This window comes from Maylandia zebra, linkage group LG23, assembly GCF_041146795.1.
Source record: "Maylandia zebra isolate NMK-2024a linkage group LG23, Mzebra_GT3a, whole genome shotgun sequence".
NCBI classification, from domain to species: domain Eukaryota; kingdom Metazoa; phylum Chordata; class Actinopteri; order Cichliformes; family Cichlidae; genus Maylandia; species Maylandia zebra.
In genome coordinates this window covers 25093259-25108812 of record NC_135188.1, presented here as the reverse complement: position 1 = coordinate 25108812, position 15554 = coordinate 25093259, and the positions used below count along the sequence as shown (strand labels likewise).

Genomic DNA, 15554 nt, shown 5'->3' with positions numbered 1-15554 from the left:
GGAAAAAGTTAATGTATGTTATATAATTCTATCTATAAAAGCTTTAAAAAACAAGAACTGTGTGCACAACTTTAATTTTATACATATACACTCCCATTAATTTGTGGCTTAATGTCTCAGCATGTTGGACCTCAACCAGACACTTTTGGTAGCCACCAACAAGCTTCTGGAATAATCCTGGCTCAGATCTAACAGCTCTTCTTGGCAGAATAGGAAGAATTCATTTAAATTGGGTGGTTTCTTGGCACAATCTAGGCTTTTAAGCTCAGTTCAAACATTTTCAACAGGGTTGAGGTCGGAGCTTTGGGAAGGCCATTCTAGAAGCTCAGTGTTAGCCTGCTTTATCTGTTCTGTAACCAGTTTTTATGTTTTTGGGATCATTGTCATGTTGGAACACCCAACTGTGTCCAAGTTTCAACCATCTAGCTGCTAATTTGAAGTGAAGAATTTGGAGTCCTCCCCCTTCATTATTCCAACCATTTTGTATAATGTATCATTACCACTGGCAGCAAAACGGCCTCCGATTCTACCACCACCATGCTTGACAGCTGGTACAGTGTTCTCAGGTTTGAAAGCCTCACCTTTACCAGTCATGATACTTTACAGTTTGGGTCTTCTTCCAGACCTTTAAAACATGGTGATAGATCTTAATAACAGCTGTACTTGCATACAGTGAGTTAAATGGATGATCTTGGAATCTGCAGTTGGCTCCAAAAAATATTCCCAACTTGGGTAAATCAACAATTCTCTTTCTTGGATCGTCACTTGGAGTTCCTTGAACTTTCCCATTGTTCTGAGTATTGGTCAATTCAATGAGTGCTGTCAAACAATCACTTTAATGCTGCAAAGAGCAATGACGAGTTACATTAAAGATTTAAGCTGTACAATCATTCCACCGTAGAAAAAGAACAGTTGAAAGAAATCATTAAAAATTAGCATCACACGGCCTTTCAGGTGAAACTTTTCTGTGTAAAGTTTTACATATTAAAATCGAACATTAACCAAACTGTTATTTCATATTCTAAATTTTCACCTTAGTCAACTTCACATGCGCACACACATTTCAGCTCCACGTGGACTGTGTGGACCCGATCCTTTGGTAGTCCAACTCCTGCCCCTTGGATGTTGTTTACAACCCCCTGACTTTTAGAACCAGTGACAGGAAGACCTCCGCAAAGTCAGACTTCACTTCGAGGTGCTATCAGGCACTTCAGTTTCTTTAAACATCAGGAGATGAATCCTTAATCAAAATCAAGTAAAAAAAAGAAAAAGAAAAAAAAGACTTGAATCTGCAAGTATGAGATTTATTTTTGCTTGCAAAGTTGTATTTTTTCTGTATTTTACAACACAGCATTAATTAAAAAGCCATAAATTCTCACTGGTATCAACTAAGTTTATTAATTTGGTGCACAAAAAAGGCAAGACTAACAGCACTACCATCATTACAGAGGTAAAAACACAAGAGGTGTCCATTGGGGAAGAATCAGACGATTCGATAGTGAGATACACAAGGGGAACACTATACATGGAAATCAATACAAATCACGTTCAAAAACAGGAAGTGGCAGTGATTGGAGTTGTTGCGCTTGTCAAGAAGTACCAGCACAACGTGTTGACATACGACTCCTCGAGTGGCCGCTGAGGCTGGGGTGTACCGTGTTTTTTAAAGCTGATGACAAGCAGGAGAAAAATATTTTCAGCTGTAAGCGTACTGAATGATCAAGTGCTCAGTTTGTTGCTACATTTAAAATTACAAAGCTCAGGCTTTTTGTACAATCCTGTGGGGGGAAAACACTCAAAATCTGTTTCATTCAATCGGTGCATATCTCCACTTCTGGATGGTAGAAAAAAACAGCACAAATGATTTAAATCACTGTCACATCGTACATAAAATCTTTACTATATACATACAAAAGAGCACACGTGAATGTACAGAATGAAATCCAAAGAGTCGTAAAATGATGGAAGACTAATTATGGTAAAAGCTTTGCTGCACTGTTCTCTTTAAAAAGTGAATTTACTTGAAAATATTGCTATTTGAACCATTGTTTTTCACACTGTATCATGGTTCAACAGTTTTAAATGTTTTATTGTGGATATTTTTACCCACTTTTAGTGGGTTTTTACCCGACCTTCAGTGGGTACCCATATTTACCCACTGAAGATTTCTTGGAAACATGGATAAACCTGCCTTGTCCTGCCAGGTAGGAAAGGCATGAAAGAGTATGGTTGGCCTTTTTGTTCAATATTTCACTAAAATACTTCTTTGTATAAATATTAAGAGCGTAAGTACTCAGATTTATGCTACCAGTTGTCCTCTGAGCTCAATGCTAGCATGCTAATATGGTCACAATAGTTAAGCTTAACATGCTAAGCGAGTATATGTATATGCCTTGTAGGGCCGCAGACCAGTCAGCACGCCCCTTATAAAATGTGTATTCCCTGACTGGTTGGTGAGTGGTTGCTGGCTGTCGTTGTGTAAAATAGTTTGCAAAACAGGGTACTGCCTCAAAAACCTTGTTGCAATTGCTTTGGTCGCTAGCAGATTACTGCGGTCGTCCACAGTTTGCATGGAATTTGTCTGCAAACACTCACCAGTCAACCAATGAGTGGTAATGAAACATGAACAAGTGTAGCACCACCTAGAACATTTGCGTTCAAAGTAAAAGCTGCTGAACCAACATATTTCAAAAGGCAACACTTTTACTGTAAAGGCAGTCTGTGCTCTATTCTTCACAGTTTTACTATCGCTTCGTGAGTAGTTGACAAGACATGAAGTGTTTGCAAACCAGGTGGAGACTTCCGTGCAAACTCTGTGCCAAATCGGCTCTCTATTTTGTTACAGCCAGCTTCACCTAGCAACAGTAACCTCCAACAACCTTTTGCTAATCTGGGAAAACACATTTTTCCATAGTGAACGGCAGTTACAAGGGGGTCACTGGTCTTAGCAATGGATTCCACAGCGACTGCCCACAACAAGCAAAAGATCCCCCAGTTCAAGACCAGGAGGAAATACCTTGTGGGTTGCATCAGGATGAGTATCCTGCCCAATCAAATGTGCAGCATTGCCCACTGTGGAAACCCTTAGTGAATAATGGGAGAGCTTAATGTAGTTTTCTTTTGGTTGGAGAATTTTTTTTTTCCTAGCAGCCTTCCAGTGCCAGGGAGTCGCCATCAGCTCTCTACGTCTTGTGTAAATGAGGCCTTAGTCATCTTATTTCAGCTAATATTTCTCATATTTGCTGGTTAGACACAAAGTACAACAGACATTATTATTAGTCTTGCAGGAACTGAACCGTTGAAAATTTGACCATGGACTGTTTAAAGGATGGACAAAGTCAAGCTAATGCAGGAGCGCCTTAAAGGTGCATTCTGATATCCAGCAGGGGGCGAGTCCTCTGACTGCAAAAAGACTTTGGGTCATATAAACCTTTACAGAAAACCGCCCACAGTTCCTAGTTGACAAGTTACAGACAAAGTTGCCAGTTTCAGAACATAGTCGTTCCAACCTCGTTTTAAAAATCTTAATACTGAGCAAGCAGTTTCTCAGTCAAATCCACACCTTACACATCATAGCTGGTTTCAAACATCACAGTGTTTGAAACCAGCTGTGATGATTGAAACCAGCTGGGGAAAACACTCATCCACTGAAGCACTTAACAGGCCAATGGATGATGCTCTGGTGGCTAGGTCCATCTTTTATACAGTCTATGACTTTGACTTTAAGATGATGCAGCGTGGAAATTTAAGGGTCAGCAAAGTTCTTACAAATCATCCTGAGAGGAACATTAATATACATGGCTATCCATCCAACCAAATGTCAGCCTTATAGTGAACCGGAGAGAAAAATACGTTTGTGATTGAAATAACTGTGATACAGTATCAGGAAACAATGAGCCTCTGTACACATTCTAACAGTAAACCACCAACAGTTGTTGAAATGGTTTACCAACGGACCAACGAGCTCACAGACCGCTACAATGGCATTGCCTTCTGTTGAGCTGCACTATATCAGTGTAGCAAAGAAGCGCTCTCTGGAGCAAAAGAGGAGAACCATTATTATAAACTGAAGCGTTCATTCAAACCCAGATTTTTTTCCCTCCCTCTAGAAAATATAAACCTATGTTGATGCCTACTGTGTGAGTATATATATATATAAATAGATTTGGGCATGCAGGTACAGCTAAAAGCAGATCTCCAAGGCACCAATTGCACAATGCTGTCAAGAAATTAGTTTCAAAGGGTAATGCTGTACCCGAAAAGATGTTCAGGTATTAAGAGAAAAGTAAATCAAATCATAATTTATTGTCAAGCAACAGATTCTTTCAGTTACAGAGGACTTGCTATGCTTGTTACCATCTCCATGTTGTTATTCTTGGACTCTACTGCAGTAGCTTTGCATTATTCAAGGATCAAAATAATAAATATTCCTTATACTGAGCCCTGGAGTAGCCTATCTTAGACTATTTGTCTTCTAAATGGCTTCCACTAACAAACAGAGGATTTGAACAACAAGTGGGTGGGGCAAAGACAGCCCCACTCTCTGACATCATCCAGAGCCAACAGCAGAAAAAACTGTCTGAAAGCAAGTATTTAAAGTAGACTGAAGCCGGCACTTTTCCTTGCAGAGGTTACTTAGACATACACTGACCTCATCAATTAAAACCTAATAGGTAGCACAATAAGTCCACTTTGTCCACTGTGTGACAACAGCATATTTATAACAGTATCCCTCAAAGAAAAGTAGCAACTGTACCACTGATTGTTTCCAATAGTTAATCTAATTCTTTGGGCTCTTACGAATCCCGTTAAACAAGTCTTGACACGTTTTGTCATACAAATAAATGTGGACAACTGTAAATGGAAATAAATGGGAAAACAATTCAGTCTCTAAGTAATCTATGATGAATTGCTGTTAACGGTAAAATGCAAATATATTCATACGCACGGTGAAAACATTCATTTTCATGCATTCAAAAACAGATGTAGGCTAAAAACCTTAAACTTCAGACATGAACTTCAAAATGGCAGCTTTGCTTTGCTTTACAATGTACATCAAAATTTCAATCCAAAGGTTCTGGAGTCAGTCAAAAGTTGGAAAGCTGAAGCTCGTTTTCCTTTTACTTACACTCAGTTTAGTTAACAAATCCCAGAGCGTCATTTATGGTGGAATGAGGCAGTAGGATACAAAGCGAGATGCGAGTGCTGCGGACTGGGAAAGCTTCTTCGTCTTATTTAATATACAGCAGGCATTTATGGTGAGGATAAGTGCACTACACATTGACCTGTATCTGTGTCCATCCTGCAAACTCACCAGATTTTTTTTATACTAAATATCGAAACACACCACCTTTGCGTAACCCTATTTAACGATTACAGGCAGTAAGAAGGCACCCTCTATAATGCCAGAACCGGATACTGTGGGACATCGTGTTCACATGGACATCTGCTGTGAGGAATCTCGCTGGTGATCGTCAGATTTGGGAGAATGAGAGAACACGGTGCACAAACTCGTCTTAACAGCAGCTACATAACGTGACACAGATGCTGATTCATTTCTTGAGCTAGCTTATGCATTCTTTGGCAAAGTTGTACAATCACAGAACTCAACAACAACAATGCCTGTGTGAACACAAACTCATATGAATTACTTAATTTGGATTTTAACTGAAGCACTGATGGGTGGGGAAATGAGCCTGAGAAGCTTTAGCTTCTCTTGGTCAGAGGTCTGCCCTCCCGGATGTGCTTGGCGCTCCTCTTTTCCGTCTTCCCCTTCTCCCTAACCTTCCTCAGGCGCCGGGGAGGTGGTGTACCTCTTGATTCACTGTCCTCCTGAGCGCTGGATGTATCCATCCCATCACGCTCTTCAGGAATATTCGGAATGGCCCCACTGCTCCCATCTAAAATGTTCCTCAGGGACGGGTCCTCTGGTGTGCAGGTAGCAGTGGTGCCGCTCTCACTGCTGCTCAGGTCCTGCTCTTCGCCGTACCGCCCGCCACGGCTGTGGTGCGGCAGGGAAGAAGCCCTGATAGAAGGTCGGTCACGCTCCGTCTCGCGGATGCTTTGCTGAGGCTCGTTCATGTCCACCCCTGAGTCCAGGCTGGTGTCGTTGCTGCTTGGCGGGCGGTGGTGGCTCTGGAGCTCAATGATGGAGTGGCGGACCTGCGCTGCTGGCTTCCCGTCTAAGGAGACAAACCAGGCTCTGGGGTGAGACGACAAGGACTTGCCACGTGTCAGCTCCAGCAAGGTGCGCTCTGAAATCCCCTGCAACTCACTGGGCACGCCGTGCCCGGTGTTGAAGCCCTCCATGCCAGCTGCCTCATTAAGAGTCCCAGGCACAGAGACGGAGGATTCAAGGAGGTTACTGTAGCGTCCCCACACACTGTTAGGGCCTTGCCCCTGAGGGGGCGTCTCCAGAGGCTGGGTATCATCTTGGCTACTCTGCTGTGGGCTGCTCCCACCTTGTGAGTGGTGGTGAGGAACTTTGGGTAGTGTCTGGGTGTAGCTGTCTTTACTTGCAGGCTCTGAGTGAGCATCATACTCACTTCCGTTGCGGGGGAAGGTGGCGGACTTGCAGCCTGGTAGCTGCTGCTCCTGAGCACTGAAGAGCTCGGGAGCGGGAATAATGGCCACTGGCTGGTTGTAGATATGGACCAGCTTATCCTGAAAGAAGTTGTCGCAGTTGATGTTGGCCCGGTTCTGCTCCGACTTCTCCCTTAATCGAGACACCTCCTCACTGTTGATGTAGTGAGGTGGCGGCTGAGGACCCTTCATCCGATCTGGAGTGATGTTCTCATAAAGCGGTGCCGTGGCACGAGTCCCTGGATCCTCCACATAGATGTTATAGTTGGCTTTGTGCCTTGGAGTAGATGACGGTTCGCACTGGATGCTGCAGGTGGCGAGGCTGTTGTCGCCAGATCGGAACAACAAGCCCTCTTCCATGTGGGTGGAGGTGGTTTGGTCTTTCTTTACAACCGTCAATTTGGAAAAACGTGCTCTCCTCCTCCTGGGCTCTCGATAAGAACCTCTGTACATGGGAGAAGCAAAAGTTAAGCAGGACAAGCTTTGGTCTACAGGCTTTTCAGACTCACTCAAAGAACCTTTAAAGTAGGAACTGTTTCACTATTTCATTACTAACAGCCTATCAAAGCTGAACACAGAGTACCACATTTACTTGTTAAGCAGCTCTTGAGAGTTAGCATAACTCTGGCAGAAGATATTGCTAAAGTTGCAACAAGCATTGTAATCTGTCTTTTTAGGTTTTCAGTCATCCAGGTCATACTAGTCTTAAGAGCTTGGTAGAAGGTGAGGGGTCCAGTTTGTTTAGTCACTCTTAAGACTAGCATTGCAATCCTTTCTGCTAATTGTGCACCTGCACTCTTCTACTTTAATCACGTATATTTTCCCAGTTTGACTGTGCCCTTGCAGCAACTTGATTCTTTTCTTTTTCAGCCATTCTGTTGCAGATTTGCTGCTGTGCTTCAGATCATTGTCCTGCTGCATGACCCAGTTTGGACCTTGTTAAGTCTTTTATAATTGTACTTTAACATGCTGATACAGTGCTATGATGCAGAGTTAAGATAACTGATATGGTGGAGTTGCAACAAGCATGGCAATCATTTCTCCTAGTGCTGCAGCTGCACAGTCTTCTGATCCACTTTACTGATAAAAAGCATGCATAGTTTACCATTTTTACTAAAAATGCTTGAATAATCTAGCAATTTTTTGCAGCGATATATAGGGAAGGCTAAGCTAAGGCTACAGCTAGCAGCTTTAGCCTAGCCTTCTCTGTATGAAAGGTGTCAGAACAGAAGCTAACAAAGTTCTGTTTTAATTAGAAATTTTTGAGCCCAAAAATTGTCTTTAGTTTATATAGCAAATTTATATCTGTTCCAAACAACTGTTAACTGTTTCCTTGATTACTAAAAACTGCCATATTGAGCCATATTGTTTGAGCCCTAATTTAAAGTGACATTGTAACCAGTTAGGCCAAAGAGAAATTTACTGATACTGTTAAAGGCCTGTGAAAATCTAAGCACAACCCATAGCAGAAATAACTTGAAGTAATTATTTCTGTATGGCTTTATCATTTTCTGAGATTGTTAGGAATTTTCTGTATGCAAAGTCGCAGGCAAATCTGAAGAATAAAACTGCTATGATGATTTCTTTAGAGATGCATTAGAAGGCAATCTTGAAGCTATGGATGCACTCTTAGATCACACCTTTTTAATCTGCCTCTTGTTGATCAGCATTGCATATATTGTCAATTGAAAACATTTCTAGAAGGGCTTCTTACCCACAGTGGCACAAGAGCAGGGACAGAAATCCGATCACTATGGCCAGAGTTCCACCCAGTATTCCTACCAACAGGTAGGTATGGTAAGATAGGAAATCCAAAGAGTTTGCATGTCCCAGATAATCTAAAAGGATAAATGTATAAGAAGGTGTGAAACAGGTCTAAACAAAAATAGCATTCACATGTGTTAATGAAGGTCAATGAGGTATCTACCTCTTGATGAAGGCAGAGGGGCGGCGATCCAGTAGCCCAGATGGGAAGCGGTGTAGGTCCAAACCAGCTCATTTCCAACCGTTTTAACTATTCCCAGACCATGATTCTCCCAGCCACCTTCAAACAGCAAGGAAAATAGCATGAGAGGAAATTTCTTTTAAGTCTTTTTCTTGTAATTCAGCTGCTCTGCTGCTATTTGCATTGCTACCTGTCTTCTGGTTGAAGGCCCAGGCTGGCACAGTATCAGAGGCCCTGAGGTGTGTGTGGTGGCCCAGCGGCAGACTGATCTGGATGGGTCCTCGAACCTGTATCTCCTCGCCACCGGAGTACAGCAGGACGCTGATGGCTGCCACGGCTTTCAGATCAATACTTCTGAAAACTGCAAAGCAGTCCATGCCAGGAATGTAAATGGTAAAGCATATTGTTTGGGTACCTCAATAAAAAAGTCATCCATCCATCTCCAAAGCCACACTTTCCAGTTCCTACTGGGGAATGCTGAAACAATCCCAGGCCAGACGAGATATATAATCTCTCCAGCAGGTTCTGGGTCTACCCCAGGATCTCCTTCTAGTTGGGTGTTCCTGGAAAACCTCCAAAGACAGGCACCCAAGAAGCATCCTAACCAGATACCCAAACCACCTAAAGTTCCTCACCCTATCCCTGAGGCTGAGCCAAACCACCCTACTGAGGAAGCTTACCTCAGCCCCTTGCACTTTGAATCACCTTGTTGTTGAATTGTGCTATACAAATAAATTTGCCTTGCCTTGCCTTGTATTCACGACTAATGTTCCCTCTAAGCTGCGCACGTGTGCAATTGCCCACTGCTGGCACGGTCTCTGCGCACAGAAAATCTGCGTTGTGCACAAAAAAAAATCTAACCTTAATTGAAATTGAAATTAAAATTTCAACAATTCTGTTTTGCAGTGTTAGTCAGTACGTGACTGGCTGCTCCAGTATGGGATTAGAACGATGCCACCTTATCCCATAGTCCAGCCAATAATGCGATTCACATTCGTATATACGCAGCTAATCAACGTCGTTGACAGGCTACGACAGCGTCCTTATGTGCCGACACCGGTGTTTTAGCTAGCGAAGCAGCGTGGCTGATGTGGAGTGAAGCCACGTTAATGACAACGTGTACAACCATTGGAGATGTGAGCAGGACAGACGGAAGAATTGACGGGAAAAGTGTTGACTTTATACCAGTTTTTAAATTGTGTTGATAGGCCACGTAAAACCAGAGTTATGATAAAAAATATATGCAATGTTTGTTTTCTTCCTGAATACTATCGTTGTTTATATTTACTGCGGGAAGAAACGTTCTATAAGAAAAAACGCTCGAAGTACGGAAGCACTCTCCGCCTGTGAGCAAAAACAAAACCAAAAACACCCCACCTTTTCCTATTGGTCGAAAAAAGTACCATGTCGACCAATCAAAAAATGATATGGCAAGTTGTTAAGAAACGGATGGAAGTTTTAGGAGTGACGGCGGTGTTTTGAGATGTGAGAGATTTGCGACATAGCGCAAATCTTATGTCGTTAGTGTGTAGTGTAGTCAATAGTTTTGTTGTGTGTCAGAACAATGAGGCGACTGCTGAATGTTACAGGTGTTACAGGAGTGATACATCTCCTGTTGTCAGGCCTGCAGGTATCAGGCTGTTGTTCTCCTTGATGCGGACAGAAATTATTTTTGGAGTGGCACAAATAATTTGTATGGCATCAAATTTGATGCCAAACAGCTGATTATGCTGTAAATAGTTTGAAATGTTTATTTAAAAAAAACACCTTGGCTGCATTTTTAAAAAAATAGCTGCAAAAAACTTCGTTGTTTGCAAAACTCAGTTACTTTTTTGAAGAAGTAACTATATAATTAATTGCGCAACATTGGTCATTATATATTGTATTTTGCAGACAGAGTTACAGGACTCTCTCCCAGACCACAGACTCATACTCATAATACAACTCAGAGCTTTATAAAATAAAAAAAAGAAGAAATTTGTGTTTTCAAAATTTGAGTTCAAGTTAGTTTTACTTCCAATAGTGTTAACATCCTACACAGGTCAATGACTACATTTTTGTTTTACATTTTCATTGTAAGTGGGCTAAAGCAGTTAATTAAAAGTAGTCTAACATAAATGTAAATGCTGTAATTTAATAAACCATGTAACTTGGATGGATTCAATGCTGGCATGACCACAGTCGTCTGCTGTTGCTCACAGTGGTCCAAGTGTCCGCTCAGGGAGTGTGTGTGTTCGCTCAGACACATGGAAAATTAGAGGGAACATTGTTCACGACCTTACTTTTTCATTCTTTACCTAGATTTCATGACCAGAGGTAAAGGTTGGGATGTAGATGGAGCAGTAGATCAAAACCTGAACCACCCTAACCCACTACTGACAAGGAGTGTGAGCTGGGTGTGTGGACCCTTCAGCACCACAGACTGGTTTCTGGGACGTGGAACATCATTTTTCAAAGGCATGATTGATCTCTTTCATTCTGTACCTCTTTAACTGGACCAAATGTCATTGTGACGTTTAAAAAATCTGATCAGGAAATGTTTTTCTTTACCTGATTTGTTGCTGATGAAGCCCGGCGTGCAGTTGGTGCAGTCCTTCGCCAGGTGGGGATGTGGTACAGTCAGGAACGCCATCACCGAAGAGATGTTGGTCTTATCCGGGATCGTGAGAATGTTCTTTGGGAACTTCACCATCGGCTGGGATGAGCTGTCTGTGAAAACAAAATGGCAGGTTATCAGTAGGAATTTGGGCACATGTGCTTTTTAAGTCGATTCAGCCTTCTGCACATTTGTTACACATCTGCAAGCCGCTTTGCAAACCACTTCCACAACAGCTCCTCCTTTTAAAGGTGTAATTGAATCTTCTCTTTACTCAAATAATCTTTACAAGTGACTTTAGTTGAACTAAAGTCACTTGTAAAGTAGCCACATACAGCTCAGTTTGGTCTGCTGTTTCAATCTATCGATTTAACTGTGAAGCAAACTAGCTAAAATGAACCCTCACTGGGTAGTTGATCTTACAGTCAGTATGTTTACTTTACTAATGAAAGTCTTTTCAATGTAAAGAAGAGGGGCCCTGCCATCTACCCACTGGGTTGCTGTACACAGTGACAGAACACAAGTACATTAAAAACTGACTAAACTAAGAGCAGCCTGTGTGCAGAAAAGCAGTTTGTTTAGTTTTCTGCAGTCTGAAATCTGGAATTTGTCTTTGCTGAAGGTTGACAGCAGTGATACCTGCAGGAGTTAGCCTTAAGCAGCTTCACTACATTCATTTTAGAGAGGGAGGCATGTGTCACAGAGTTTAAATACCTGGAGTCAACCATCCCAAAGTAACAGATGGTGAACAAGAGAGTACAGGCAGGGTGGAGCGGTTGGAGACGAGTGACAGAGGGCAGCAAGAATGGAAAGGAAAGTTAAGAATATGGTTAATGGTTTGGACACAGTGGTGCTGACAAAAAGACAGGACACTGGGAGTAACCAAGGGAGACAAAAGTAGAAATGAGTACATCAGAGGGATGGTTTACTCTGGATATATTTTTACTGCTGTGCAGTAAGGCTGATGCACCAAACCAGGAACAGCAGCGCAGTGTTTGCAAACTATCCAGAGGGCTGAATCGTACCTCTGGGCAGACCGATTCCAGCCTCTGAAGCCACATGTTTAGACACCTCTGGTTTCGTCTCAGTGTCTCTGCCAAGTGTGTCCACTTTGCACTGTCAAACACACTCAAAAGCCTACTTAAAGCAGTGTAAATTGAATACTAAAAGCCTAAACACAGTGTGTGTGTGTGTGTGTGTGTGTGTGTGTGTGTGTGTGTGTGTGTGTGTGTGTGTGTGTGTGTGTGTGTGTGTGTGTGTGTGTGTGTGTGTGAGAAGGAACTCACCAGGTACCTTCCCGGTGATGAGCACGGAGTCTTCATACAGCCAGATGTTCCCCTGACTGTGAGGCAGCAGCAGCAACGTGACAGAGGAGAAAACTGCCAGAGAACAAAGAGAAAGATCAGGAGCCAATCACAAGTACAGAAGAACAACAACGATCTGTCAGGTTTTCATGACCTATAACATCTGCTGGTGTGTTTGTTTGTTGGTTTGGTAGCTTGTAGAGCTACAAATCCAACAGCAGAGGGCGTCCAAACATTGGAGCACAGCAGAGTTCAGCTGTCTGGCTCAGCACCACAAAAGGGAGGCGTCTCTGCTAATGCAACTGTTCCCCCCACCCTTCCTGCATTTTCTCCTCCATAACACCTGCTCCCCACTTCCCTTTGAATCACCACCTGCTCCCTTGCCCCTTCTCCACACTAAGGCCAGCAGAATAAAAACATCCCCACCACCCCCCTGCTCTGGCAGGACAAAGACACTTTGCTGAGACAAGCATAGGTCTCATGCCGGCCTGAGGCAGACACCTCGACTCCAAGAGCGATCGATGAGGCGAGCACAGGACGCCACGCTCAGTTACACTCGACTGGGAACATAAATCGCCTCATCGTGGACAAACCTCAGAGACAAGTTGTGTGTTGTCGCTGACACTTCATTAATCTATAATGACAATGAATAATGGAGGTGAGTGTGTTTGTGTGTGTCTGAGTGTGTGGGAACTGTGCTAGCAATACTGTAAGCTCCACAGTCTTGTTTTTGGGTTTTTTACGTCACCTTTTAAAAAATTATTTACTGGTTTGGTCATTTTTAGGTTGGCAGTGAGCCCACTTTCTGAATTCTGTCTCTAAAGCACTTTAGACCAATAACAATACTCACCAATACCAGTACCGATATACCAGTATTGGTATTGGTAATATCTGCCCTGTATTTACTTGGTAATTGAAAATTAAAATTATTTAATAAAATTCAGTGGGCTACATACTGAACTTTGAGGATAGAAATAAAGTATTGATCCAGTACTGATATCAGTAATTGTTTCGATCTGCCCACCTCTGCTGGTTACTCACTTGGTCTCTTATTGGTGCTCCAGGGGAGCAGGCTGGGCACGTAGCCTCCCATGCTGCCCAGCAGGGTCAGACCGAGGCCCGGGGTGTACGGCACCCAGAGCAGAACCTCCCCCATCTCCCCGGTCTGGGCAGAAGTCCTCAAGGTGTGGTTGACGTAGACGTCCACCGAAGCCCCCGACAGGGGCTGGCGGGTCACCAGATCCCTCACCAGGACCTTCAGGGCAAACTGAGGCTCTGCAAAGAAGATGCCAGAGGAAAAAGAGGAGATCTGGGTTGCACGTGTCCCTCCTGCGTGCTCCGTAACCTTTCTCTCGCCATGAAAAAGTGATGAGGCGAGCACTTCTGCGGGGAGGGTGGAAAAATACATCCAGGAACCGAACGACAGCACAGAAGAGATGCAGTCTGACTTTTAAATACGAGCTTCCAGATAAATGCACTGTTTGCTGTTATTGACGGACACACACACACAGCCTCAGCTGTCCTTTGTGTGTTCACTAGGGACAGGATGTAAACACAGACTTTACTTACTGTATCAGCAGAGCAGCACAGGATTACCACACTCCCCTCCCTCCCTGTCTCCCATTAAGACATCACCTGCTCAGGCCAAAAAGATAAAAGCCTAATCCTCCACACCTCCATATTCCTCCTATTAATCCTATTACACTGGACTGTCTGATTCCAGTCCAGCAGTGTATCAGTGCGCTCCTGATTTCCTAATTTATTGCAGAAAGCCCCCTTTATTAACGCACCTGCACCATCAGTCATGCCCCACTGTTTCCTCTGCAGCTGATTTCCATTTTCAGTAACAATGACATCCCCCTCCTCCATCCTCCACCCCCCTCCATCCTCCAGCAAACACCCCCTTCCTCTTTGTTTATGTTTACCTGCTGATAGAGCCGAGAGGGTGGCGGCTCGGCTCGAGGCGGCGGTGTAGGTGCCGGACGGGTCTCCGGCCCCGGCCGTGAGGCCGCCGCCCTCCTCCAGTGCCGCTGCTGCCCTCGCCACCCCATCCAGGCAGGAGATCAGCAGCAGCGACGGCAAGAAGAGGAGCAGCGGCGGTGGGTGGCGTTCAGCGGCGGGCATGGCGAGAGGGGGAGCAGGCTCAAAGACATAACGGACCGCGAGGAATCGAGCTCTGGAGCGGGGAGCGCGATCACCGAGGCCTCGTCCCTCCCTCCCTCCGTCTGTGTGTCTGTCAGGGTTCCTGTGATGCTGGTGCCGAAAGAAGGAGGAGGCACCCCGCGGAGAGGAGATGCACTGGTGCTGAGGCTGGGCGTGTGGGGCCGAAGATCGTCTATATAAACCGCGATGTCTCACTCTGTTAGAGGAATGCGTGCGGTAATCGAGATTAAGCAAAATGAGGGCGTGTATCAGTAAACATACCCGGAGCAGAAGCACTGCCGCTGTTTTCTAACGTTTCATGGATGTTACTGTTTGACAAGAGCAGGGGTGCCCAATCCCAGTCCTCGAGAGCTACCGTCCTGCAGCTTTTAGACGCATCCTTCTTCTGACACACCTGAATCAAATGAATGGCTTGTTTTCAGGCCTTTGCCAAACTTGATGGCATGCTGAAGAGGTAATCAAACCATTTGATTCAGCTGTGTTGGAGTAGGGATGCATCTAAAAGCTGCAGGATAGTAGATCTCGAGGACTGGGATTGGGCACCCCTGGACAAGAGTCTCTGCTGTCCGCGGGAAAAGTGTCAGAGTGAGCGCTCCTCTCTCTGCGTCATCTCTGATGAGACCCAACATGCTGTTACATCATCGGGGTCTGCGCGGCCCTCTGTCGGTAAACTGGGGACTCAACACTTCGGATCATACAGGGAATTCTTTATACTTTGCTATGTACATCTTTAAATAAATCACGTTTTTAAACATACATGTAAATACAGTAAATAAGGCAAACTCTCTTAGGCAGCTTTCTTGTCATGTCTTTAAGTCGTCTTCAGGAATAGTTCTCCAGGCTTCTTGAAGGACATTCAAAGCTCTTCTTTGGGTGTTTCTACCTTTAGATGATTTTCATAATTTTCATACCTCAGCCTTTTCTCTCCGTTTCCCTTCCTTAAGAATGGCTTGTTGACAGCCAC

The 15554-nt window shown here is 44.0% G+C and overlaps 1 protein-coding gene across 1 annotated transcript; it reads right to left on the bottom strand.

Annotated features, from left to right (window-relative positions):
- Window positions 1–1290: 1290 nt before the first annotated feature.
- Window positions 1291–14795, bottom strand: fam171b (family with sequence similarity 171 member B). Its single transcript, XM_004562606.5, has 8 exons — window positions 14353–14795; window positions 13469–13702; window positions 12410–12502; window positions 11078–11236; window positions 8718–8888; window positions 8510–8626; window positions 8297–8420; window positions 1291–7027 (listed from the first exon to the last, which is right to left on the bottom strand). Exons 1-8 carry the CDS (start codon window positions 14549–14551, stop codon window positions 5707–5709), a joined length of 2418 nt encoding a protein of 805 aa, XP_004562663.4. The 5' UTR covers window positions 14552–14795; the 3' UTR covers window positions 1291–5706.
- Between the last annotated feature and the right edge of the window lie 759 nt (window positions 14796–15554).